We start from the raw sequence: 25,127 nt of genomic DNA on the forward strand, positions 1-25,127 counted from the left end.
TACTCTTTTCTGAACTGAAACTGAAATCACATTTACTGTTGAAAGCTGCATAGTAATTATGAGGCAATTGATGTGACCCACCGTTGAGGAAAAAATATACCATTCCAAAATAATGTTCACATATGAAAAATAAAATGTGTATTGTATTATATTTAAATGCTACAGGATCCCCCACGTGATCAGAGATTTTCAGCTGTTTATAAGAATCAGACAATTCATGATAGGTTTCATCTGATGCTTCGCACAAACGCTATTCCTTTTCTTATAAAAAGCCTATTGCAAAGGAGAGAAATATTGTTAGTACATTGTTGATAGTAAAATGCTATGAATTTACCCTTTCCACTTTTGAAGAAGCCATTTTTGACCAATCATGGAAGACCGCTACCTCCCCTTAACCATTATCCAGTTGGTCTGATTTAACATTTGGCCATAAAAACTAAAATAGAGTCAAATATTTATTTTCTGTACCGTATAGATAGCCCACACATTATTTGTCATCAGCAGTGCTCAATGAAGCCAGAGCATTTTAGGAAGCACCCAAGAAAATCAGCGAACTGAAAACTGTCCTAGATATAGTAGGATTGAGGTGAACTGATGTTTTGTTTTTGCTAATGCCACATGTTATCTTAGCATGCTTTGACCCAGAAATTAGATTAATTGGTGTTATGTTATGTATGGACAAATAGATACCACATTTTGAGGTGCTTACACCAGAGGTTGGAAAGTTAGACAGTCGGGTATTTAATACAGGCTTCCCCCTCCACCATCTTGCTCCTAGGCCTCCACGACTGCAACAGTACAGCTGATTTGGTGGGAAATAGTGCTTCACCTATGGCAGAAAAAATTAAATACCGTAATCCCGCATTAAGATGATTCAATAATTGCCAAAGCTTTTGGAGTCACTTGAAACTGTCTTGGTGATGTGAGGGCTCCTTGCAGCCTGGTATCACCTTTGATTTGAATGTTTCTTATAGAAAAATAAAGAATATTAATATTTTTGTACCTTTCTTATCGCATAAAGTCCTATTTCATGTTTACCAATTGTGATGATGTGAACCGACGTTCAGTTGTGAAATGAAAATGTTTTGAAGTCAAATCTCAAAAACTGTAAAAAGTGTGAATCTGCAACCAGCTTATAATTTTTCTGAATACTGTAACTAAAATAATGTTTGGCTTCAGCCTCTAATAATCCAGGGTGATATAAAGGTCAGTTGGCTCATTCTCATCATGATGCCCCCAAATGTCCGAATGTAAATGTTTTGTCAGAATGCCTTCCATATCTTAACAGCCTTGTCTAAGCCTGTTGATGTTTCGCTGAAATGAGAAGGAACCTGCGACTTACAGCACAACTGGATCCTACTCTTTATTTTGAAAATGTATAAAGTGTGTATCATTTAAGCCTTAAAATGTTGGACGGGTATGAAAAAAGTTTAGCTGATTGAAGAAGTGTGCATCCAGGTATTAATTTTGCTTTTGTCGGATAAAAAGGTGTACAGTGTCCATAGCCTATTCTTGTCTTTGGTCTTTCAGGTGCACTCTGCTCCATGGGCATGGTCCAGCAACTGGTGGCTCTTCTCCGCACTGATCATGGGCCCTTTCATGAACATGTACTGGGTGCCCTTTGCAGGTAAACAGTCAGTCCCTACACTGACCATGAATCTCTTTTCTCTCTAGTTAAGCACACTTTACTCACCAGAGTGCCCAACCCACGCGTAAAGGCATAGCATGCTGATGGAACAAGAGTATAGAAATCACTGAGATTAACTAATTATAGTCCCAGAGACTACATCCTTGTAAGTGATACAACCTAAAACATCAATGTTAGCTAAATCCAGCAAGGTGTGAAGCTGCGTTCTTTCCTGATAGATGATAATTCAGACGTTTTTCTGTCTAGGTAGTGCAAAGAACTATTTTGGTCTTCTGAGAGCACTGTGAGCAGCTACCGTGTTTTCAAGAATGTGTGGTGCATCTGTTTTCCTATCTTCGGCATCATCCATATCAAGCTTTTGCCCATGTACCTAGAGCCTTGGCTGTCGCACACATTCTTCTTTCATTGACCACTGAGAGTCCCAGGACCTCAACCCTGCATTAGTTGTTACCCTTTATTGTTGCCTTACACAGACACAATATTCTGCTTACGCTTTGACAAGCTGTCCTATAAAGATCATTTGTTTTGATTTTCACTTCAGTTGGTGAATAACTGCTTATATCCCAGCTGGGCCGCAATTACTCATGTTTGTAGTGTGCTTCTGATTGTGGATTAGGATCATTAACAAAATATTTAATTCATTCTTTTTTCTAGTATAAATTATATTGATAGACGCTCTTTTGAAAAAATCATATGTACGTTTTATGGCAGTGGAGGGACAAGACTAGACTGTTTCACCAAATCCAGTCCTAGATTTTCCCAGACTTGACCAGTTCTGTGAATTGGGATACTTGAACATTTGGCAGTGTAAGATCTTTACTGATTGTCGTAAATGTTAGAATAATTACCTGCTAGGTGCATTGTCCTGGAACACTTATGATCCATATATTTGTTCATATTTTCACAGACATGGTGCAAATTTCCATATGTCCATGCATTGAGCCTTACCCTTCAGGAGGCTATAAGTGGCAAGACATTTAGACTTCCTAAGTCCAATAAACCCTTTCTCAAGATTGCTTTGCAGCATGAGCAGTGGAAAATGCTGAGTACCTGTCTAACCTTGACGGTGGAGTGCAGCCTTCTATACTTACATTGAGTAAGACATCAACAACCTGTCCCTTTAAGACTCCAGGATCTTCACTATGATGGTTTGTACTGGCAATTTCCACCTTGTGAACTGATTTACACAAGGTGTGCGAGATATGTCTGCTATCCTCATATTCAGTGAAGTAAATTTTGCAGAAACGTGTCGAAGTGAACTCTGAATGATTGAGAAGGCATCGAGCTCAGAAGCAAATTGGAAGACCTGAGCAGGAGTAGTGGAAGAAGAAAAGGCCATAAAAGCCCTTGAGCCATGCTTTGTCTGCTGAAAAAGGGACAGCACCTCATAAAGACTGCAACAGAGAGAGATCTAGAGCGAGGAGGTTCGACTAAGGTGAAAGAAGGCACAGACATCGCCATCACTGGCATTCACGATCAACGTCACTGAATTTGGCAGCATGGCTCCAAAGATCAGGCAATATGGTCAATTAAACGTATGAACATTATCAAATGACCATCAACAAGATATTGTTTATCCTTTAAGGGGAAAAGGTTCTTCTTATGTGCCAGAATAATGGATATAACCTGATCACTAAGCAAAAGGATATCATCATCCCTTACCTCTTATATCTGGCATAATCCAAACCACATTTCTCTTCATTTAAGATGCATCTTGCTACTATGTCAGCTTTTAGAAACCAGTCCTAAGCAGGTGTCTTTCTTGGAAATTCCTGTTATTTTACAGGGCTTAAAGAAAGTGTTCCCTTTCATCGGATCACTGTCTTCTCCTTGGGGACTCAGGCTAGTCTTGTCTACATTACTGCACCCTCCATTTGTGCATACTCCAGAGGCTTCATTGCAATGTCTTTAAGTAACACAGCATTCTTGATAGCAATAACATCTGCCCGAAGGGTTTGAGATCCAACCTCTTTCAGCTGTTGAACCATACGTGTTTTTTTCATTTATTGGGTTGTGCTCAGGACACACCCTTCTTTTCTACCCCAAGTTGTCTCAGAATTCCACATTTACCAGTCATTTACATTACCTGTCCTATATTGTAAGTCCATATTTCTGAGCAGCTCGTTAACTTCATTTGTTGGATGTTAGAAGGGTAATGTCATTTTATCTTGACAAACCCAAAACAAGTTAACCAGTTATTTATTAATTTTGGGGCTGTTCTTCAAGTATTTCTTTAAATAAATGTCTTTATTGTTTTTCTGAATCTTTCATAAGCATATTAATTCAAAGATACACATCAGCATGTTGTTTGATTACATACACATTATTCTATGGTGCAGCACCACGTTCCCCTTTTTAGGTCTCATCTAGCGTGGCTGCGCACATGCGCAGCTCGCTCGGCGAGATTTAATGTTTTTGAGGAGTTTCAGTAAAGGGCTTTAAGCCTTGCCCCTCTTTTCCATTGGCTGGCGTCACCGTTTATGCTAAAAGGTGGCCAGCCATTGGAAGAGCTTTCCATGTTGCCTCCCTTTGGCTTTTTCAGACGGCCCACTTGGATGGGCTCGTCTGCTTTCCTCCCGTCGCAAACGTTTTCTTATCTTTACATGGCCCCATAACGACAAGCTGCGCCGCGTGTTTATTTTTGCATCTCGCATTCACTTTAAAGTGAAAGCGCAATGTAAAAATAAACAGCGGCTGACTGGCGAGCACGCAGAAATCTGTAATAGTTTAACACGCCCGATTCCAAAGGCAATGGAGTGTAGAAGCTCACCCTCCCCAAGTCAGCTGCATATATGTTCCAGTCAGAAAGCAAACTCGGGTCCCAGGCCTTCAATGCCGGCACAGCTCTCGGCAGCGGGTGACAGGGCCGAATCAAGTTCCATACAATACCTTCAGAGAATGTGCGCCATCAATACAAGCTGCACACAATGAACTGTACACATAAACAATGGAGCACCAAGGAGGGGCATCCCCCAGTATCAATTGTAGAAACACAACGCTGACATGCAGACCAACCCCCCCATCAAAAGCTGTGCACCCTGAATGCTAGCGCCCTGCAGAAACACAACGCTGACATGCAAATCAACTGCCCCATCAAAATCTGCGCACATTGAACTGCTAGCGCTCGTCCAATAATCTGTCCTGGGGTTGAAGCAGTTTCCCCAGACTTCAAAGCGCCTCCAGCTCACCACCGCGACAATCCAAAAAACGGCCCACGGTGTCTGATTGTTGGACCTGTCTGAGGAATCTGTCGCCCTGAGAGTGTCGAGGGTGGTGCGCCCACCGACCCAACGCTGCCGCCACCCCATCCACCGCAAATCTCAATACCATCCCAACAAAATAGGCCCTGGGCGAGATGCATGCCCCACTGACCCACCATGCAAAACCCAACAGAGAGAAATGGGCCCTGGGTGACATGCACGAGTTAATCATGGCGCAGAACGGGCCAAGTAGCAATCCGCTCCACTCACCAGCTGCCATGCCCCTGGGACCATCCACCGAAAAAGTTACGTTTCTACCGCAGAACACCATCAATCCCTCTGCTCCAAACAACAGAACCGAAAACAGGAGGGGGGGGGTTACCTACCGCACCCCCAACTAATATCCGACACCACCCGGTCCTGTAACGCAACTGGTGCTCATGTAAAGCGCTCTGATACCCGATACCTTCGGGTCAAGTTTGCGCTATGTAAAATCTGCGTAAAAAAATTAAATCTTTAACAATGTAAAGTAATAACGACTAATTCCATGTTGTTTTCCAGCTTTTAAGGGCCGTGGCAGGTACAGAAAAGAACACAGAAAACATGTTCGGCCTTGACCAGCTCATGGAGTCACAAGTTGGCTCCGAGAGTTAAACGCTCACTGCTGTCACCATTTTTAATCCGGTCATAGAAAACTGCGCACTTCATATATTCTGAAGTTGTTAAAATAAATTGGGTAATACAGTAGAGACGTCATAACTTGGTCATGAAGCGCTATAAAGAACTCTCCTTGGCGGACATTCTCTTAATAATAGTCCCAATTACTCCTTCCACAGAGAAAAAACGCAATGAATGAGTGAGGATCGGAGATGCACGTTTATTGTTTTCTGATGTTATTAACTGTTTTCTATCAGTAGACGTGAAACAAGATATCACGTGCAGCTATTTTATGCCGATTTAAGAATGTTGGCTATATCAAAACACACTTTTCAATATATATTCATCTGATTCAATGGACCACTGTGTGTGTTCACATTAAGTAACTTGCTACTGTTTCAGATCTGAGCAGTGATTTTGACTCCGACGAGTACCCAATTTAAGACGCTCTCAGAAAACCCGAGGACCTGTAAAACAAACGCTCGCCAGGCATCCGCTGTTTATTTTTGCATCGCGCTTTCACTTTAAAGTGAAAGCGAGATGTAAAAATAAACACGAAGGCATCCACTGTGCTACGCCCAGGAGTGATGGGCGACAGACACGAAGTGGCTTAATGCTTGAATGAAGCGTCTATCAGCTGCAGATCTATGTGCAGAACGGGCTTTCAGTCAACATCTGTCAGACGGATTTACGTGTTTGAGGATGAATTATGTATTCTTTATGCTCACAGGCAAAATCATGGATGTTCTCTCTGTCCAGTCGTGTCGTCATCATGCATGTCACTGTACAGTGCTACGAGGCCTCCTTTTGGATGAGGTGCCATGACAGCGCTACAATGAAACAGCCTCCTAGCACATAAAGCTACAACTCCGGGCAAGTTAATTAAATAACCTATTCCCTGTCACCAGGGAACGACATTGGAATCATGAGTCAACTGCCGCAAAATGTTCTGAATAATCCTGAATTTTACACACTTTGTACATAATCAACCACCTGCTGCCAACTTTAAAGAGTTCATCAAAATGGGGGTTTAGCTCAAAAGAGATCAAAAAGGTTATTCAAAAAGATTGCCACACTTGGAACTACGGAGTGGCAGACCCCCTACAAAGTTTGCTGTGCGTTAAATTGGTACTAATGAGACATAAGCTTTGCCCAGACAGTATTAATGTATGTAGATATGGCAATAATTAAGTAAACTCTGCCCGATAATTTGGTCATCCATTGCCACATAGTTCCACTGGCCCTGCAGATAACGCCAAGGTCACCAGTACCTGGTAAGTGCCTCAAACCACCTCATACTTTACAGTCACTCACCACCCGGTAAGATTGTTAAAACATCATATCGCCTATAACGCACACCGCCACAGCACCCGGTAAGTGGTTTAAACTGCAGCATTCTGAATAACGCACACCGCCACAGCACACGGTAAGTGGTTTAAGCTGCAGCATTCTGAATAACGCACACAGCCACAGCACCCACTAAGTGGGTTAAATTACAGCATACTGCACAACGGCCACGGCTAGTATGTGTGGTAAACTACAGTATACTTCATAAAGCACATGGTCTGGCACCTTGTTATTCCTAGGCACGGGGAGATTACGTCATTTGCCCAGAATCACAGGATGTTGCGCGTCCTTGCCGGAATTCGAACCCGGTCCCCCAGATTTGAGGTCGACCTCCAATTACTGTTACTAGTTCAAGTTCGTGCTCTCCATGCACAACATATCTCGCCTTCTGGGCCTGGACCACAAAGATTCTGTTACACACATGAAGTCTAATAAAGGCAAGCAAACGGATGCATTTACGAAGGGAAATCACAAGATTCATAGAAGACATGATTTGTGACTATGGACATTCCAAAAACCTGGTGGAACTTTTACACTTGTACATTTAGGTTTACATTCTCCCAAAGCACACCGCAGTGCGGTACAAACATCCTTTTAACATTCCGAGGCAGTAAAAAGAGTGGGTAAGTACACCCGGGATTGGCTAAAGAGGGAACTAATCACAGAACAGCAGTTGCACTATTCTTAGGCTGGCCTTCTAGAACGGTAGTAAGCGCTGGATAAATGCAATTACAATACAATATTTGATCCCAATGGCCCAGACTGGTCTCAAAACGTCTGGTGCATCTTAAACGATGAAAAAACAATAGTGGGAAAGCCCACTGGGTGCCTCGCACTGTTCACTAGTTTGTAAAATATCCAAAACGTAATTTAACAAATAAGTAAACGCAAATAAACCAAACTTTTGAAAAATGACGTTATACGATGATATTTTAGTAGTTCAAGGACACATACAATGGTAAAATATTCATTTTTACATTGCAGTTAAATCCAAATACAAGTTCATCATATTAATCATCCTTAATTATGTGTACATTGATCATGGAAAGTATCGTTGGGTACAATAATAACAGTCCTCTTCACATCGTTGGAAAAAGTGCCCAATACATTTCGGGATCTTAAATCCCTTCGTCAGGGGCAAACCTAAAGTGAAATGTGAAAATAATAAATGATTTATGCAGTTAATATAAGAACTAAAGAGATGCTATGGTGGTAAATATTATCCTGTAACCATTGTGATCATGCGCTGGTAATGACGATAACTTATACATTTCTGTTTTAGCATAATAGTAAGCCAGATGGGGGGGAAAAAAAGAAGGTAAAGAAACCCAAATTCCTGGTGATTGTTAGTGTTAAATGTTGGTGATAAAGTGACCAGTGATAAGAGTGTAGAAAAGACAATAATGAAGTGAGAGAGGAAACAATCCCCTGGTACTATGCCAAAGATACTGTTGAAAAGAATGAAACCCTTATTGATACAGGCAGGTACAAAGAAATAGACGAAAAAATACATAAAAGTGAAGAGAAAAAGTAATAGTCACGTCGCTCACCTTAGAGGCGTAGTAAATGAATGTTATGGATGAAACAAAGACGAACAAGAAGGTGATCTCGAGGTTAGCCTGTTGAAATTAAGCGTTGGATTAACTAGGAAAATGATGTGTAGCCTGAATGTCCTAATGCATCACGGGGTCCTGAACGCTTACCTCGGAGAAATGTGGGGGGGAATTCTTGTGACTGTTATGAATTTCCAATAAAGGTAATAGATTCCAAACGGGTACGCGAGAACCAAATGAGCAACCGTGCAGGAGTATGCCGGGCGCAATGGAACGAGTGAATTAGCCTGTGGGAAATGAACAAATAATAAACGTTGTAAAGTAGTGAGAGGGCGAAAAAGCGAAAACAACCTAAGGATGCTGAACGCTTACCTAATACGATGATGAGAAAGTCCTCGTAAACGTCGTAGATACCGAGTGAAAATGGAGAGTTCCAGTAAAGAACGTGGTGGCTGGATACGGAGCCGCGCGGAAATTTAAAGAGGCATCCCGGAAGGTAGTGAAAAAGTCATGTGACTCGCATAATGGAAATGGCGAAAATACTGCGGGCAGAGTTTGTCAATAACTAAAACAGAAGCAATACTGACGCCAAGAAATAGCAATGGCTGAAAAACGAAACACGGTTAAAGTAAAATGTCATGGGCTCGAGAGCTAGTGAACAATAAAGATTAGAATGGAATGAAAGACGGGCAAAGTTACTTCGACTGTGTAGTAGTGGGGGAAAAAATGGTAGGAACAAACATCAAATATTTGGGAGGTGAAAAAATGGGCTAATCGAGAGAAAAAAGATAAGGAGTGGTGAAAAAATAAGAGGTGGACGGGTTATTATGAAAACAATTGAATTCAATACTGAAGTGGTGCAAAAGTGAATAAAAGCTGGAGTCAGAATAAAAGAACAAAGAAATTATCAGAAGAGAAAAGAACAGTAACAATGAAAACAGAAACTGATCACAATGGAATTAGGTTATGCCATCATATTTAGACAATTGATAAAATTCAACTGTTTATCAAACAATGTTCACACAAAAAACTGGTACATGAACCTAGAGACCAGTGCTGTGATTTGTATTATTAACAGATCTATAAGGACCTAGTTATATTGTGTTACTTATTGATCAGGGTCAAGGTGCTGAAGAAAGTAATGAGATTTAAAGAAAACAACTCATGTCCATACGATCATTAAGACCGGATGGAATCATGGTGCTAAGTAGTTTGATCCAATAAATTTCTCTTTAGAGAAGTTTTTTGGTAATGTCTACGCCTGGCGTGGGTGTAACAGATTCAACAATCTGAAACCTGAGTTGTGATATGATATGGTGGAATTCGTTCCAATGTGTTGCTAGAGAAGAGGTGGAACTTCGATTTCTGATCTTACTTTTGTGTTCAGTTATTCTGACTTTGACTTTTCTTTCGGTTTTGCCAATGTAGGCTTTGCCACAAGGGCATTTGATACAGTAGATGACATTCATGGAATTACAATCACATGAGTGTTTGAGATGATGGATGGGTAAGAACATCGCCACTGATTACATTGTTACAATGAATGCAATTATTGCATTTCATAGTGCTTTTGTACTTCAAAGTAATCTGTATTGAAGGGGGAGAAGATAATAATGTTTTCAGGTTTTTTCCCCCGTGTGTATGCATACAGTGGTTTGGTGGCAAATATGCCAATGAAGTCATTTTCAGATGCTAGCATCTCCCATCTGGAATTGATGATACGTTGAATGAATCTAGATGTTGTAGTAAATTTAGAAACAAACCCTGGTCGATCTGATGATTGTTTAATGGGTGGGTGTAATAACTTGTCGACCAAGTTGTTGCGCTCGTGTCAAACAGTCTTGAAGGACATTAGCAGGATAACCCCGATCCTTAAAACGTTGTATGAATTCTTGTTTTTTAATCTTAGTGGTTTCAGGATTAGAGCATATACGTCGAACTCTAAGTAGTTGTGAGTATGGGAGATTCCTTAATAAACTATTGGGGTGAAAACTGGTGTAGATCAATGTACTGTTGCGATCTGTGGGCTTCTGGAAAACGGAGGTTTCGAAATTGCGATTGTCTGGAGACTTAGTGATGAGGACGTCCAAAACTTGAATCTTTTGTCGTTGAATATTGTAAGTGAATTGAATTCTAGGATTAATTGTATTGAGTTTGTTAATCATGGTTTTTAGGTGGATACTGGTGTCTGTCCAAAGTATAAAGATATCATCAATGTACCTGCAGTACATTAGAACGTGAGTCCACCAGTCAGGGTTAGTCATAATGTTTTCTGATTCAAAAAGGGCCATGAAGGTGTTCGCATAAGCTGGGGCTCCAGAAAAGCCCATTGAAGTACCGGTTAGTTGAGCATAGAAGTTTCCCTCCCATTCGAAGTAACTGTGATTGAGGCAAAAATGCAAAATTTTAATGATGAAAAGTCTTTCGGCATCAATGTCAGGTGTATGGAGTAGTGCCCACTCTACCGCTTCAAGGCCAGCTTGGTGTGGTATAGACGTGTATAAAGCCGTAACATCTATGGTGCACAAGATGATGTCTGTAAGGTCAATGTTGTTAATGGAGGTCAGTTTCTGTAGAAAATGTGTGGTGTCTTTCACATATGAATACCAGTTTTGAACAAATAATTGCAAGTAATGGTCCTCGAATTTGCCTAAAGGATCAAGAATTGATCCATAGCCTGAGACTATGGGACGAAAGGGTGGATCCTGAAGGCTCTTGTGAATTTTAGAAATCATATAGAGTTTGGGTCGTCTGGCATTTTTGGTAGTTAAAAAAATTCTGGTTTGATCAGTGATCCAGCCGTAATCAATTGCTTCTTGAAGCATCCCGGAAAGGATGTTTTCCAGTTGGATGGTAGGGTCCTGAGGCAATTGCATGTAAGTGTTGATATCTGAAACATGATGGTTAACTTTGGTGATGTATTACTGGGTATCCATGAGAACTATTGCGCCGCCCTTATCAGCAGGTTTCATAGTGATATCTGGGTTGTTGGCAAGATTTCTAATCAGTGCTCAGTCTTGATGAGAAAGATTGTTAGGTCTCATAAGTTGAAAATTAATGAGAGAGAAATCTTTAAGCACTAGTCGTTCAAATGAATCCAGAATTTTATGTAAAAACTGGTGGAATGAACTTGCTGCGAGGTCTAAAAGGATTGGGGGGGAGCAATGGTTTTGCTGTCGTCAGAAGGAACAATGTTAGTGAAAACGTGACGTAGACGGAGTAGTCTCATGAATTTGTAGAAATCTGCCTCAGCGCTTAAAAGAGTGGTCTTGTTTGTGGGAACAAAGGACATGCCCATAGTCAGGATTCTCTTATGTTGTTTACTCAGTGTGTATGAAGAGATATTAATGACTAAAGCACTGTCTTCCCGCTGCGGAGCGATTTGCCTGCTTTTTTCCTTTCCTCGTCTGGTTTTTCTGGTGCGGGTTGGATATTGGTGTCTATTGTTAAAGGAGGACGACTGTGATCCGGGGCTTGGGATAAAAAAGGCGTGTGGACAATTTTTGACGATGATTGCCTGGATTCTGTTGGTAATCCTGATGTAGATGCTTGTAATGGTGCTGCTTGTGCTGGTGTTCTTTTGATTGTTAGTTCTTGGTCTGATTCCGTGCTTTCATCGGATGATGCAGTATCTTTTTTATCAAAGCGCCTCCTGGAGTAGATGTCAGCCCAAGTGTAGACTTCATTAAGTTTGTAGTCTATAGTGTCTCTTTTGTATTTACGAAGTTTTCCTTCCTGGAGTTCCTTTTCGTATTTGTCCAGTTTTTGATTGAGAACCTCAATTTGTAGTTTCCATGCCTCTGTTTCCAAGCGGAGTTGGAGTTCGCTTTTAAGATTAACAATTTCTTCTTCAAGTTCTCGTATTGTTTTGGACAGTTCTTCAATTATATGCAAGATCAAATCAAGAGAACATTTATTGAGGATTGCATACCATTTATCCATTAAAATTGGGTTGAGGTGAAAACGGAACAACATAGGTTTGATTGCCAGTCTGAGACCCCTCGGTATGCGTTTAGATTTGTGATATTGAACAAGCGAAGATGCATGCAGTTTTTGATTGAGTTGTCTTCTGGTGATGAATTCTAGTTGCCTGAGTTGTTGTGTGCTAGAACCACCGTGAGCATCGGACAATTTGACTTCTTGAATTAATGAATAGATCTCTGTTGCTTGATCGGAAGTATATGTTTTTGTGGCTGCCCCATTGTCAGTTAGGTTAGTGATTGTGTCGAAGGACATTTTTCAAGCAGGGTGCTACCTTTGTGTGACAAATGAAGATAATGAGAATGGTTGTAAAAGGTGCACACCTAATTAATACGAATGTTGGATGATTTTCTAAATGATCTAAAATGGGTGCTGAGGTACAAAAATCCGTTGTCACTACGGATGTGTAAACTGATTAAAAATAATAGTGGGAAAGCCCTTTGGGTGCCTCGCACTGTTCACTAGTTTGGAAAATATCCAAAACGTAATTTAACAAATAAGTAAGGGCAAATATAAACCAAACTTTTGAAAAATGACGTTATACGATGATATTGTAGTAGTTCAAGGACACATACAATGGTAAAATATTCATTTTTACAATGCAGTTAAATCAAATACAAGTACATCATATTAATCATCCTTAATTGTGTGTACATTGATCATGGAAAGTATCGTTGGGTACAATAATAACAGTCCTCTTCATATCGTTGGAAAAAGTGCCCAATGCATTTCGGGATCTTAAATCCCTTCGTCAGGGGCAAACCTAAAGTGAAATGTGAAAATAATAAATGATTTATGCAGTTAATATAAAAACTAAAGAGATGCTACGGTGGTAAATATTATCCTGTAACCATTGTGATCATGCGCTGGTAATGATAATTTATACATTTCTGTTTTAGCATAATAGTAAGCCAGATTTGGGGGTGGGGGGGGGGGGGTTGGGAAGAAGGTAAAGAAACCCAAATTCCTGGTGATTGTTAGTGTTAAATGTTGGTGATAAAGTGGCCAGTGATAAGAGTGTAGAAAAGACAATAATGAAGCGAGAGAGGAAACAATCCCCTGGTGCTGTGCCAAAGATACTGTTGAAAAGAATGAAACCCTTATTGATACAGGCAGGTACAAAGAAATAGACGAAAAAATACATAAAAGTGAAGAGAAAAAGTAACAATCACGTCGCTAACCTTAGAGGCGTAGTAAATGAATGTTATGGATGAAACCAAGACGAACAAGAAGGTGATCTCGAGGTTAGCTTGTTGAAATTAAGTGTTGGATTAACTAGGAAAATGATGTGTAGCCTGAATGCCCGAAGTATTTTCACCATTTCCATTATGCGAGTCACATGACTTTTTCACTACCTTCCGGGATGCTTCTTTAAATTTCCGCGCGGCTCCGTATCCAGCCACCACGTTCTTTACTGGAACTCTCCATTTTCACTCGGTATCTACGACATTTACGAGGACTTTCTCATCATCGTATTAGGTAAGCGTTCAGCATCCTTAGGTTGTTTTCGCTTTTTCGCCCTCTCACTACTTTACAACGTTTATTATTTGTTCATTTCCCACAGGCTAATTCACTCGTTCCATTGCGCCCGGCATACTCCTGCACGGTTGCTCATTTGGTTCTCGCGTACCCGTTTGGAACCTATTACCTTTATTGGAAATTCATAACAGTCACGAGAATTCCCCCCCCCACACATTTCTCTGAGGTAAGCACTCAGGACCCTGTGATGCATTATGACATTCAGGCTACACATCATTTTCCTAGTTAATCCAACGCTTAATTTCAACAGGCTAACCTCGAGATCACCTTCTTGTTCGTCTTGGTTTCATCCATAACATTCATTTACTACGCCTCTAAGGTGAGCGACGTGACTATTACTTTTTCTCTTCACTTTTATGTATTTTTTCGTCTATTTCTTTGTACCTGCCTGTATCAATAAGGGTTTCATTCTTTTCAACAGTATCTTTGGCATAGCACCAGGGGATTGTTTCCTCTCTCGCTTCATTATTGTCATTTCTACACTCTTATCACTGGTCACTTTATCACCAACATTTAACACTAACAATCACCCGGAATTTGGGTTTCTTTACCTTCTTTTTTCTCCCCATCTGGCTTACTATATTGCTAAAACAGAAATGTATAAGTTATCGTCATTACCAGCGCATGATCACAATGGTTACAGTATAATATTTACCACCGTAGCATCTCTTTAGTTCTTATATTAACTGCATAAATCATTTATTATTTTCACATTTCACTTTAGGTTTGTCCCTGAGGAAGGGATTTAACCCCTTCAGCGCAGCGCGGATTACCGCGCTGTGCTGAAGGTTCGTTGCGCGGGTGGGGCCGTGACGGAGCGGTTCCGTCATCCGCACAGCGCGACCGATGCGCATGACGGAACCGCTCCGTCATGCGCATCGAAAGGGTTAAGATCCCGAAATGCATTGGGCACTTTTTCCAACGATATGAAGAGGACTGTTATTATTGTACCCAACGATACTTTCCATGATCAATGTACACATAATTAAGGATGATTAATATGATGTACTTGTATTTGATTTAAGTGCGTTGTAAAAATGAATATTTTACCATTGTATGTGTCCTTGAACTACTAAAATATCATCGTATAACGTCATTTTTCAAAAGTTTGGTTTATATTTGCGTTTACTTATTTGTTAAATTACGTTTTGGATATTTTCCAAACTAGTGAACAGTGCGAGGCACCCAGTGGGCTTTCCCACTATTGTTTTTTCTCAGTTTACACATCCGTAGTGACAACGGATTTTTGTACCTCAGCACCCATTTTAGATCATTTAGAAAATTCTCCAACATTCGCATTAATTAGGTGTGCACCTTTTACAACCATTCGCATCTTAAACGATGACATCATTTGACTGTGAACGAGTTTTAGGGAGTGTCTGTAAAGTTTCATGGGAGGCAAAACGTGTGGCTTGCAGCAGATTCCCAGCTCTATATTAAGAAGGTAATGTCATGACTGTCATGGAGGGATCTGGAGTAGCCCAGGCCTGTCAGATACTTTTAATGGAGGGAGCAATTTCGGTAGATTCCTGTTAATCACCCCAAATCAGTGCTGGCAGTCTGGGACACAGAAGCTGGGGGTAACGAGCAGTTTCATTGGAGACTGTGGGCTCTGCTTCAAATGGCCATATTTAAAGGATTGCCTATTGCCCGAGTTGTGTGCGAGAGTTGAGGTCAAAGGCTGCCAAGGTTAACACTATCACTCCTAGATACTACACTTAGCTGTATGTCCGTCAGGAGAAACAAGTGTTTACATTAATAATGACCACTTGTATAGCCCCCACCCAAAAAAAACAAGCATTGAAAATGCAATAGGTCTCGTCTTTGATTAAGTTAAAGCCATTTGCTTTGCTAATGGAACAGTATAGCAAAGCAAATGGCTTTAACTCAATGAAAGGCGAGACCTATTGCATTTTTAATGCTTGTTTATATAGATATTTAGGTGGAATGAAGTGCCTTTGCTATGTATGAGGTTGGTGACCTATCGGTAAAGCTCTTGTTGGTGTATATAATGAGTTAAGTACGGGTGGCTAACAATGTGAATAATTCCCCTCCCAGCCACTCCAAAATTACAGTTTTTGAGGGCAGTGCCATGCATCCTATATCGTGGTTTTGAGGATCCGGCATGTATCTAGACCTCGTTCCCACACCCTGACATTAGGGGGTGTTTGACTCTTCCAGTTTTAAGTGATAGCGCTCTTCCCCAAAGTTAGGCTTACTCTTAGAGGTATCTCCTCAACATTTGTGAAGCCCTCTTCCTCCTCTGTGTAGAGGAGAGCTAATTTTGGGCTGTGGTTAAGCAGTCATTTCACAACCATTTGAAGTGTGTGAAAGATCCCTACCAGAGAGATCTGGATTTGGGCAAGTCCATACCATGGGTAGAAAGCCTTCTGTCCAATTGCAACACCATAGACATTCTAGTCCCATTCCCCTTTGAAAGCGCCAAAGTCGTTTGGGAGTCAGATATATTTTGTGTAGATATTTAAATCGTATGAGGCAAAATCTGTTTGTGACTGCTGCTTCGCATGGAACCATGAGTTCCCACATCCGTTCTACATTATCTAGGGGGCCTAAGTCTGTTTCTCATGTCTCCTCAAGTTCATTGAAGTTGGCTGGGTTTTATATGTGTGGGAAAGATTCCCTTTCGCTGGGGGTGAAGGAGGGAGGCATCACTAGTATTCTTTCGAAGAAATTATACTCTGGATTTTCTCGAGATGTATTGTATAGATTGTTAGAGCATGTCGAAGTTGGAGATATTTTCAGAACTGCATGTGTAGTAACCCACATTCCTCCTAAAAATACCTCTAGGGTCGGTACATCTGAGAAAATGGTGCCCACGAGGTCTGTTCTGTGAGTTGGTCTCCTCAACTAGTATATCTGTTTGTGGCTTACTGTATGTCACAAAACACTTTTATCGCTGGTGGGGTCTCTAATGGGATTTTCCCTACGCATAGGAAGTGCAAAAGAGCTTTCTCTCCCATTATTTGTGTTTTCCTGTTATCTACTCACATATATGTTCCTAGTTTATGGCGCTATCTATTTGATGTAACATTTGTAAAGCGCTCTGACACCCGTCCAGGGTCTAGTTTATACTAGATAAAACTGTATAAATAAGTAAATAAATACCCATAATTCCACAGCATTCGTAGAGTCTATTGTGGATCCCACATTTTTGAGTGGATATAGTAGTTTCCACCATCAGGTGACCCGCCCGATAATAGGCCTTAGTATCTACCATAGCCAAGCCACCATCGTATGTGAATTTACAGCATTTCTCAAAGGAGATTCAGATGTTGCCTTTGTTCCAGTGGAAAAATCTCAGGTTGAAGTCATGGTCAGCAAATATCCCTTGGGGAGGGCCGGGAAGGGTTATCATTGTTAATAACACCACTCTCCCCATCATCGACGAGGGTAAAGCCATCCAAGTACGCATGTCCAAAATTGTCTAGTAGGGGATTATATTTTTTAATACAGCTTCTATCTTCTACCCCAGCCAAGTGGATACTGAAATATTTGATGTAGTGGGTAGTGACTTGAATCCCTCTTTCTTTCACTCCTTGCTTGTGACAACATACATACAGTCTTTGTACAATTCGCCTTACTCATTGAGTGAGTTAAATGTAAGAGGAGACCATAGGCATAGAACAATATCTTGGTCTCCAGGTCCTCTGACCATCTAAAGCAAGTCAATCGCTCCGATTGCCGGAGACTTGCCAGTTGAGAGATGGCCTGTGGCTGTAGACATTTCCCCTGCGCTTATTGGCCTGTCGAGCTGTATCTTATCTCTGTCACAAAGGCTGGACATAGAAACAGATGTTAGGTATTCTTGGAACTGTTCAGGTGAGTGTGTGGCCTTGATAGTGTTGTGCGAGAAGGGTAGCTGTTTCGTCTGGGGTGGAGAATGTATATTTCCATCCCTGTAATAGGCGAGGTGTGTGTAAGGATTCAAGAACTCTCCATATGTAGTTCCAGATGAAGTTTATTCATTAACAGCATATGAACACAGCATCCCCAGCTGAGCAAAGCTCACCGGCTATTTCATCTTCAAATTGCCAACCTTCCATCACTGGGTCAGCAGTGACCTCATGACATTCCATGCTCAGCATGCAAGTCCTTACATATCTTCCCCCTTACAATATTTTAACAACCCAAAAAACAATATTGATCAAAACATCTATATTAACGCTGGGGAAGAAGATATACAGTGATCTGATACGCGTAAAATGCACTATCCTTAAATCTTACATACGTCACCCATACTCCTTGTGACACCATTCTCCAGAACCAACACACTATGTTTGACCACCTTTACTCTGCTTGGAGCAAAATACTTGCTTTCACCCTTAAAAACAAATCCCCCTATTCTAACAACCACCCAATCTCCTGGTTTTACACAACACGGCTTCACACCTTTCTTCTCATTATAATACTGCATGTTTTTCATTTGCGACCTTAGGACAGTCCTTTGAATTTCCTCTCGATCGACCTCAACATCAGTTACAACTCCCTTCAGCCACACAGGACACTTACAGTAGCTGCTTCATCCCCGCCTGGAACCTATGACACCTTAAAACGGACACTTGCAGCCTAAGGATGTGGCTACCGGGCTTCGTGGTGCTGCTACTGACCCTGCTTTCTCTGGCACCAGGTAACACAGATCCATAACTTGGATAACTCAGTCCTAGAACATTCTGGGCTTCTTGGCACATGCACTGTAGCTCTAGGCTGGCCTGGTAGCACTTTTTGGAGCCCTCTCAATAATTCTCGCCAGACCAGCGCATGCGCTGGGTCAGGCGAGACCTAAAAAGTGGTGAGGAACGCTTTCTACACTCGTTTTGTGTTTGAGCAACAACAGCTATTTTTAATGCCCTGGCTTTTGGATGTGTGCTATGTGTGGCTGCCTCTAAAGTGTCCAAGAGGAACAGATTGGCAAAACCTCGCTGACATTGTCAAGAGGATGCCAGGGCGCTTTACAAAAGCTAGTCGTACATTTGAGTTACCTTCAGCTAGTATTGTCGGCCCGGCGACAGCATTCTCTTTCTAGTAAAAGCTTTTGAAACTGACCCACGTGTTTGCTTGTCCTGCCTTCACTGTCCGCCAAAAATATCCATGAAACTTTTTTTTTTTTTAGCTTTTTTTTCTGACACCAGTGAGCATGTTTCTAATGTTATGAAAACATTTTTAAACATGCATATGACCATATGAAATTCATTACCTAGTCCAGATATGGTTCACAGCTTAATTGAATGGATACATATAACTGCATTGCCTTTGATACTAGAAGCCCTTTCAGGACTCCCTTCCTGAAGCGCAGCCCGTTCTGTCCGTGTTTTCTTTATTTATTACAACTAGTGAATTTCAAACAAGCTCTAAGATTGGATCTGTGCCCTTTCCTTGATTCCATTCATTGCCATGAGAGTGGGATCCTGGCTGCGCCGCTGGCTGTGCTGGTGAAGGTATCCAAGCCGGCCTGCAGGGCGATCATGGCCTTCCATGAAAGACACGTGTCTCTGAAAGCCAGATACATCGCAGACTGGAATTAGATGAAGCGCTAGGCATAGCTGCGGCGTATCCAGTAGAAAGGCAGACTTAGTATGGAAAGATCTATAGAGGTGGAGACGAGTCAATCACAGAACAGGCTCGGTCCCAAAAGTCTAGTTTGGCTGGGGCCAAGTCAGTCAGGGCTAAAGATTGTTTTAAACATAGCTTTTATTGGTTTCTGTGAGTTGGCATGATTAAAGCAAACTTCTAATGTACTAGATATCCAGAAACCGGAAGGTTCTGAATATTTGAAGGGCCAAGAGGAGAAATGGGGAGGAGTACACCCTCCTGATTCTAAACCTTAATCACAAAAAGTACTCCACTGTTATTCTCATCAGATTGTTGTTTGAGAACAAAAACCAAGAGACCAGAGAAAAGAGAGAGAGGCACTGGGATGTCCCTACGTGAAGCAGCCCCTGACGGGGTCGTGCAGGAAAAATCCTAGTTTTTATTTATTTTCCCTCACACACCCTAGTGGTGTCATGCTTCATCATCGGGACACCGCGACCCCTATAAGTCGCGGTGGACTCAACCAATGTTCCAGGGAGCACTTAGATAATATGACAGACCAGGGGGATAAAGATTAAAAATTGACTGCTCCACCCCAGTATCCCTTTATTCTCGGGTCTAGCAGGAATGTAAAATATTTACAATAGGGTCGTATGGAGAGTTATGGTCCTAAGACCCTAAGGCCAACATGTTTCAGTCCTTTGATGCCCAAAAAAACAGGTATGGTGCTAGGACTTTCTTCAGGGCTATATGATCCCCTGGTGTAGATAGAACAGATAATTACCCTATCCTATTTATGAAAAGGGCAGATAGCTGCTCCTTTGTGTCTCTGTATTATTTTTATAGTTGTGTCACTCCATCTGTGAAGAAAAAACAACAGAACAAAATGGTATATTGTTTATTTTTAATCTTTATCCCCCTGGTCTGTCATATTATCTAAGTGCTCCCTGGAGCATTGGTTGAGCCCACCGCGACTTATAGGGGTCGCGGTGTCCCGATGATGAAGTATGACACCACTAGGGTGTGTGAGGGAAAATAAATAAAAACAAGGATTTTTCCTGCATGACCTCGTCAGGGGCTGCTTCACGTAGGGACATCCCAGTGCGCCTCTCTCTTTTCTCTGGTCTCTTGGTTTTTGTTCTCAAACAACAATCTGATGAGAATAGTAGTGGAGTACTTTTTGTGATTAAGGTTTAGAATCAGGAGGGTGTACTCCTCCCCATTTCTCCTCTTGGCCCTTCAAATATTCAGGACCTTCCGGTTTCTGGATATCTAGTATATTAGAAGTTTAGTGCAGCGCACAGCTGTGGGGCAATATTTTGCAACTTCATCTTTTCGAATAATTTTAGAAATTTGAATGTCATAAACAAAGGGACTTCGATTTGATTCTCCCTTGTTTTTTAGTACACCCCTTATACTCCCCGCTCGCCCCCTTTTTCCTCTTCTTCCCCGATAATCGCTCATTTTTTTATCATGAATATTCCAGGTCCTTCCACATCTATACAAACCCTAGGGATAGGATATTCAGACGAAATGGCATCAGCGATTTGGCTGGACCATCACTATTCCCTGACACAAATATAAGTCAGAGCCTGAACCAAGCCCAAAATTGGGATGAACTGAAAGAACTCAAACGTGCTCAGATGAAGATTCTTCTTCATGGTGCCATCCTCACGGAGTACTTACATGGGAATGCTGCACCAAAGGGCCTTTTAGTAACAAATGCCCCTAGAGTCTTTTTAGATGACCCGAAATTTAAAAAGGAGTGGTCTTTGATCGCGTGGCGGTGTACACGCTAAACGCCTTTCCGATGCCATCTTAGTAAAAATTAAAACAAGCGAAGATGCTCTAATGACCGAGATCAAGATCACCCTATGTAAAAAGAAATTAGAAGAGGTCAACAAAGAAATTGCAGAGCATAAAGATTTTTTGATGCAAAGTAAAGTAAATAAGCTTCAGAAAGATCTTTAAAAATGTGCCCACGAAAAAGTATATCCATATATACCGGACGACTATAAAGGTCAGGAGAATACTGGTCTGGCTCCTCATACCAAGGGGATTCAAGTAATTCAGAATCTGAACCCGAAGACTGGTCAAGTGATGGTTCTAATAAAAGTTGGAAAGGGAAACTAAGGAGACCAGGAAGAGGAAACTTTAATCAAGGATTTCAACCACCTCCTATGTATCCATGGCCAAGTCCATTTGGTCCTGTACAGTTCCATGGACCTCCACAATTCCATGGACCCCCTACATATCATCATGCGCCCTTCTTCCAACCAAATTACAACCAAACTCGTTTTTTAGGACAGGGCGGCAGAAGAGGAAGACGAGGCAGGAGGACCAATATAAACAAGCAGGTCCAATGGGAGGACAGCAACACTCCAATGAACACCCAAAGCATGACAAGAGGACCACAAAGTGGGGTGAACAACAACAAGGACTCGTGGTGAATCTTTCAGACCTCTCTTTGAATGCAGATGAAATAGCAATACTGAATAAAGGGCTTGGGTTTGTTCCCACAACATACCTGGACAAATTCCAACTACGTGGTGAATTAAGTGAATTTTTCAGGAAGATACGTGTAAAATCCTTTTTTATGGGAAAAGAACTACCTGTGAATGATAATTCCCATACAGCACTACGTCCAAAATCAAATTTCTTCCCTCCAACTTCACTTACGCCTCCAGAAGTTATCGCTTTTGAAGAAAGCGTCTCGAAAGACATCGAGGAGCTAGCACCAAAATACAATAGCTATGACAATCTCAGTACAAAAGAGAGGAAGGCTCTAAAAACTTTGAGTATGAAAAATGACATAATTATAAAACCCGCCGACAAAGGCGGAGCCACTGTGATCCAGAGCATATAGAGCGTATAGAACCTCCTGCCTCAATCTTCTGACAGATACAAAATTCTACAGGAAGATTAACAAAGATCCCACAGCGCGCCTGAAAAAAACGATTAGTACTATCACTGTAGAAGCCTTGAACCATGGTTGGATAAACAAGAAAGAACATGAGTTTCTGAATCCTGACGATCCAAGAGTTCCAGTATTTTATACAATACCAAAAATACACAAAGGAAGAATACCGCCACCCGGAAGACCCATCGTATCTGGCGTTGGGTCTTTACTGGAACCTCTCTCCCAATATACGGACTGGTTCCTTCGCCCACTAGTCAAGTGTATCAAGTCATATGTACAGGATACGAAACATCTACTAAACCTTATATCTGAAACTACATATGACCCCACAAACAACCTATTGGTATATTTGGATGTAGAAGCATTATACACAAGCATCCCTCAAGAGGAGAGCATCCGGGTAATTGAAAACCGGTTAAAACAAGAACAGTGGGCCTGGGATGCCCCAATCGAGTGGATCATCAAGGTGATGCGTCTAGCATTAACGGAAAATTTCTTCCGTTTCGAAGACCAGCTCTATCTCCAAGTCCATGGCACTTCGATGGGCAGCACCTTTCCTCCTAGCATAGTGTGTCTGTATGTGGACCAGATAGAGGAACAACATATCTGGTCAGCCAACCCTTACTCCCTTAACATCTGTAAGTGGTGGCGTTACATCGACGATGTCCTGTTGATTTGGAAGGGAGATGCAGGAACTCTATCTTACTTTCATGGGTGGCTTAACCAGCTGAATCCACATTTAAAATTCACCATGACATATCATCACAATGAGGTTTCCTTCCTTGACGTAAAAATCAGGGCAAAAGATCAAGGCCTGTCAAGTTCCCTTTACACGAAACCGACCGACAAAAACAGTCTTTTGCATTTTGAGAGTGGACATCCACGCTGTCTCCGGGAAAATCTTCCCATTGGTCAGTTTCTACATATACGTAAGAACTGCAAAGATATAAAGGATTATAAAATTGAAGCAGAAACATTGACAAAGAAACTAGAAGAACGAGCCTATCCTAAACACATCATCGAAAAAGCTAAGAAAAGAGCTCGTAATACACCCAGATCTGCTTTATTGGAGACAAATAAAAAAAATCTAAAGATACCATCATCTGTGTCACAGCATACAATACATCATTTAATGACGTTAAGAAAATTATTAATAAGAGGTGGCAGATTCTTACATCAAACAAATTACAGTTTGAGAAACCTATGTTCTCCTTGAAGAAAAACAGAAGCCTGAGAGATAATTTGATACACACAGATCTAAAGAGAAGAACATCCCAACAACTAACACTCTGGCAACAACCTTCGGTCAGTGGACACTATCTGTGCGGAGCATGTGTAGTATGCCCATTAACCAAACATACAAAGGAGCTTGAGCTGGGTATGCACCACGCATGGGAACAAAGGACACATACAAATTGTAATAGTGACAAAGTCATCTATATGATCAAATGCCCTTGTCAATTGATGTACATCGGAATGACTGGAAGAAAAGTCAAGGTTCGTAACAGCGAACATAGGAGTACCACCAGGAGAGCAATCACAGCCACAAGACTAACGTCGCACTACGTTGAGATGCAACACACAGACATGGATGTTCATTGGACTGTGATCGAAAAAGGTCAAGGGTGAAGGTGATCTGACAAGGAAACTACTTGAAAGAGAACAAAGGTGGGTGTATCGCCTAAAAACACACATCCATGGACTTAACAATTCAATTCCCTGGAATCAAATTAACAAAAAGTGCTGAAATATCAACATTCCATGATATGTAGTTACAAACTTCACATGGAAAACATACATCCCCGATACTCTACATCAATATAAGATGTTGCCATTCATGTTTCTTAACCATTAAGATAAGGCCCACAGTCTGGGACTATATATATAAATGATAACACCATACAGTCCCTCCATTAGGCGATATAGCCTTTTAAAACAGTCAGTTTTTTCAAAGTGCACAAAAGGGTAGAGATTCCAAAAAAGGAGGAACACTCCCCTTTACTCTACCCTTACTTCATTATGAAGGGGTTGAGTACTTCTTTTCAGATAGATTCCTCTTTCTTCCATTACTACCTAGAAATAATTAGTATGATTTGATATTGTCATTATCTTTGACATTGTAAACATCATAAGTAGGTCATCTACCAGATGGTGTCTCTATCCGGTCTTGTTCCCCTAAACAAGAACTTCCTTTCCCAAAATGCACTATAACGCTATTTGGGGCTTTCCTCTCTTTCCACCGACAGTTCAGCAGTGATTTTATCTGCATTACATGTTGCACATAACGAAGAACAATGTGGATGGATTTACAATCTCTCTATAATTCCACTCGTTATTTGTGCCTTTCTTAACAATAACATCAGTAGACTCTCCTTTCTCCGGGTCTCTTAAGACAAAAAACTACATCTCCCATAATCCCCACAACGCTGTTTGGGTCTGTTCTCGATCACCGACGATAGTTCAGGCTCTACCTCTTATGTATAATTTGTTATACATAACGAAGAGCAGTATAGAGGGATTCAGGATCTATATGTAAACTATCCCGAGAATTGCTCATTTTTATTGTAAACAACGGTTCCTTTTTTGTTTTTCTTGTATGTTATAACTTTAACGGCGAGGTTGACGCTAATCACATGACCTCGCGCAAACACCCAAAAATGAATGGTTTCCGCCCAGGATATTTAAATCGTGGAATGCGCACTGGAACATCGCCTCAAGCCGATGGAATCCAC

General features: G+C 41.3%; 1 protein-coding gene across 2 annotated transcripts in view; it reads left to right on the forward strand.

Moving 5' to 3' along the window:
* The window catches only part of HSPBP1 (HSPA (Hsp70) binding protein 1), a 282,294-nt gene that overhangs the window by 153,389 nt on the left and 103,778 nt on the right, over positions 1-25,127 (forward strand). For both annotated transcript variants that reach the window (XM_085616381.1, XM_085616380.1), the window contains one exon: positions 1,531-1,627. In XM_085616381.1, the coding sequence (XP_085472507.1) occupies positions 1,531-1,627 (97 nt within the window). The remainder of the gene's footprint in view (positions 1-1,530; positions 1,628-25,127) is intronic.

This window comes from Triturus cristatus, chromosome 7 (assembly GCF_964204655.1).
Source record: "Triturus cristatus chromosome 7, aTriCri1.1, whole genome shotgun sequence".
NCBI lineage: Eukaryota > Metazoa > Chordata > Amphibia > Caudata > Salamandridae > Triturus > Triturus cristatus.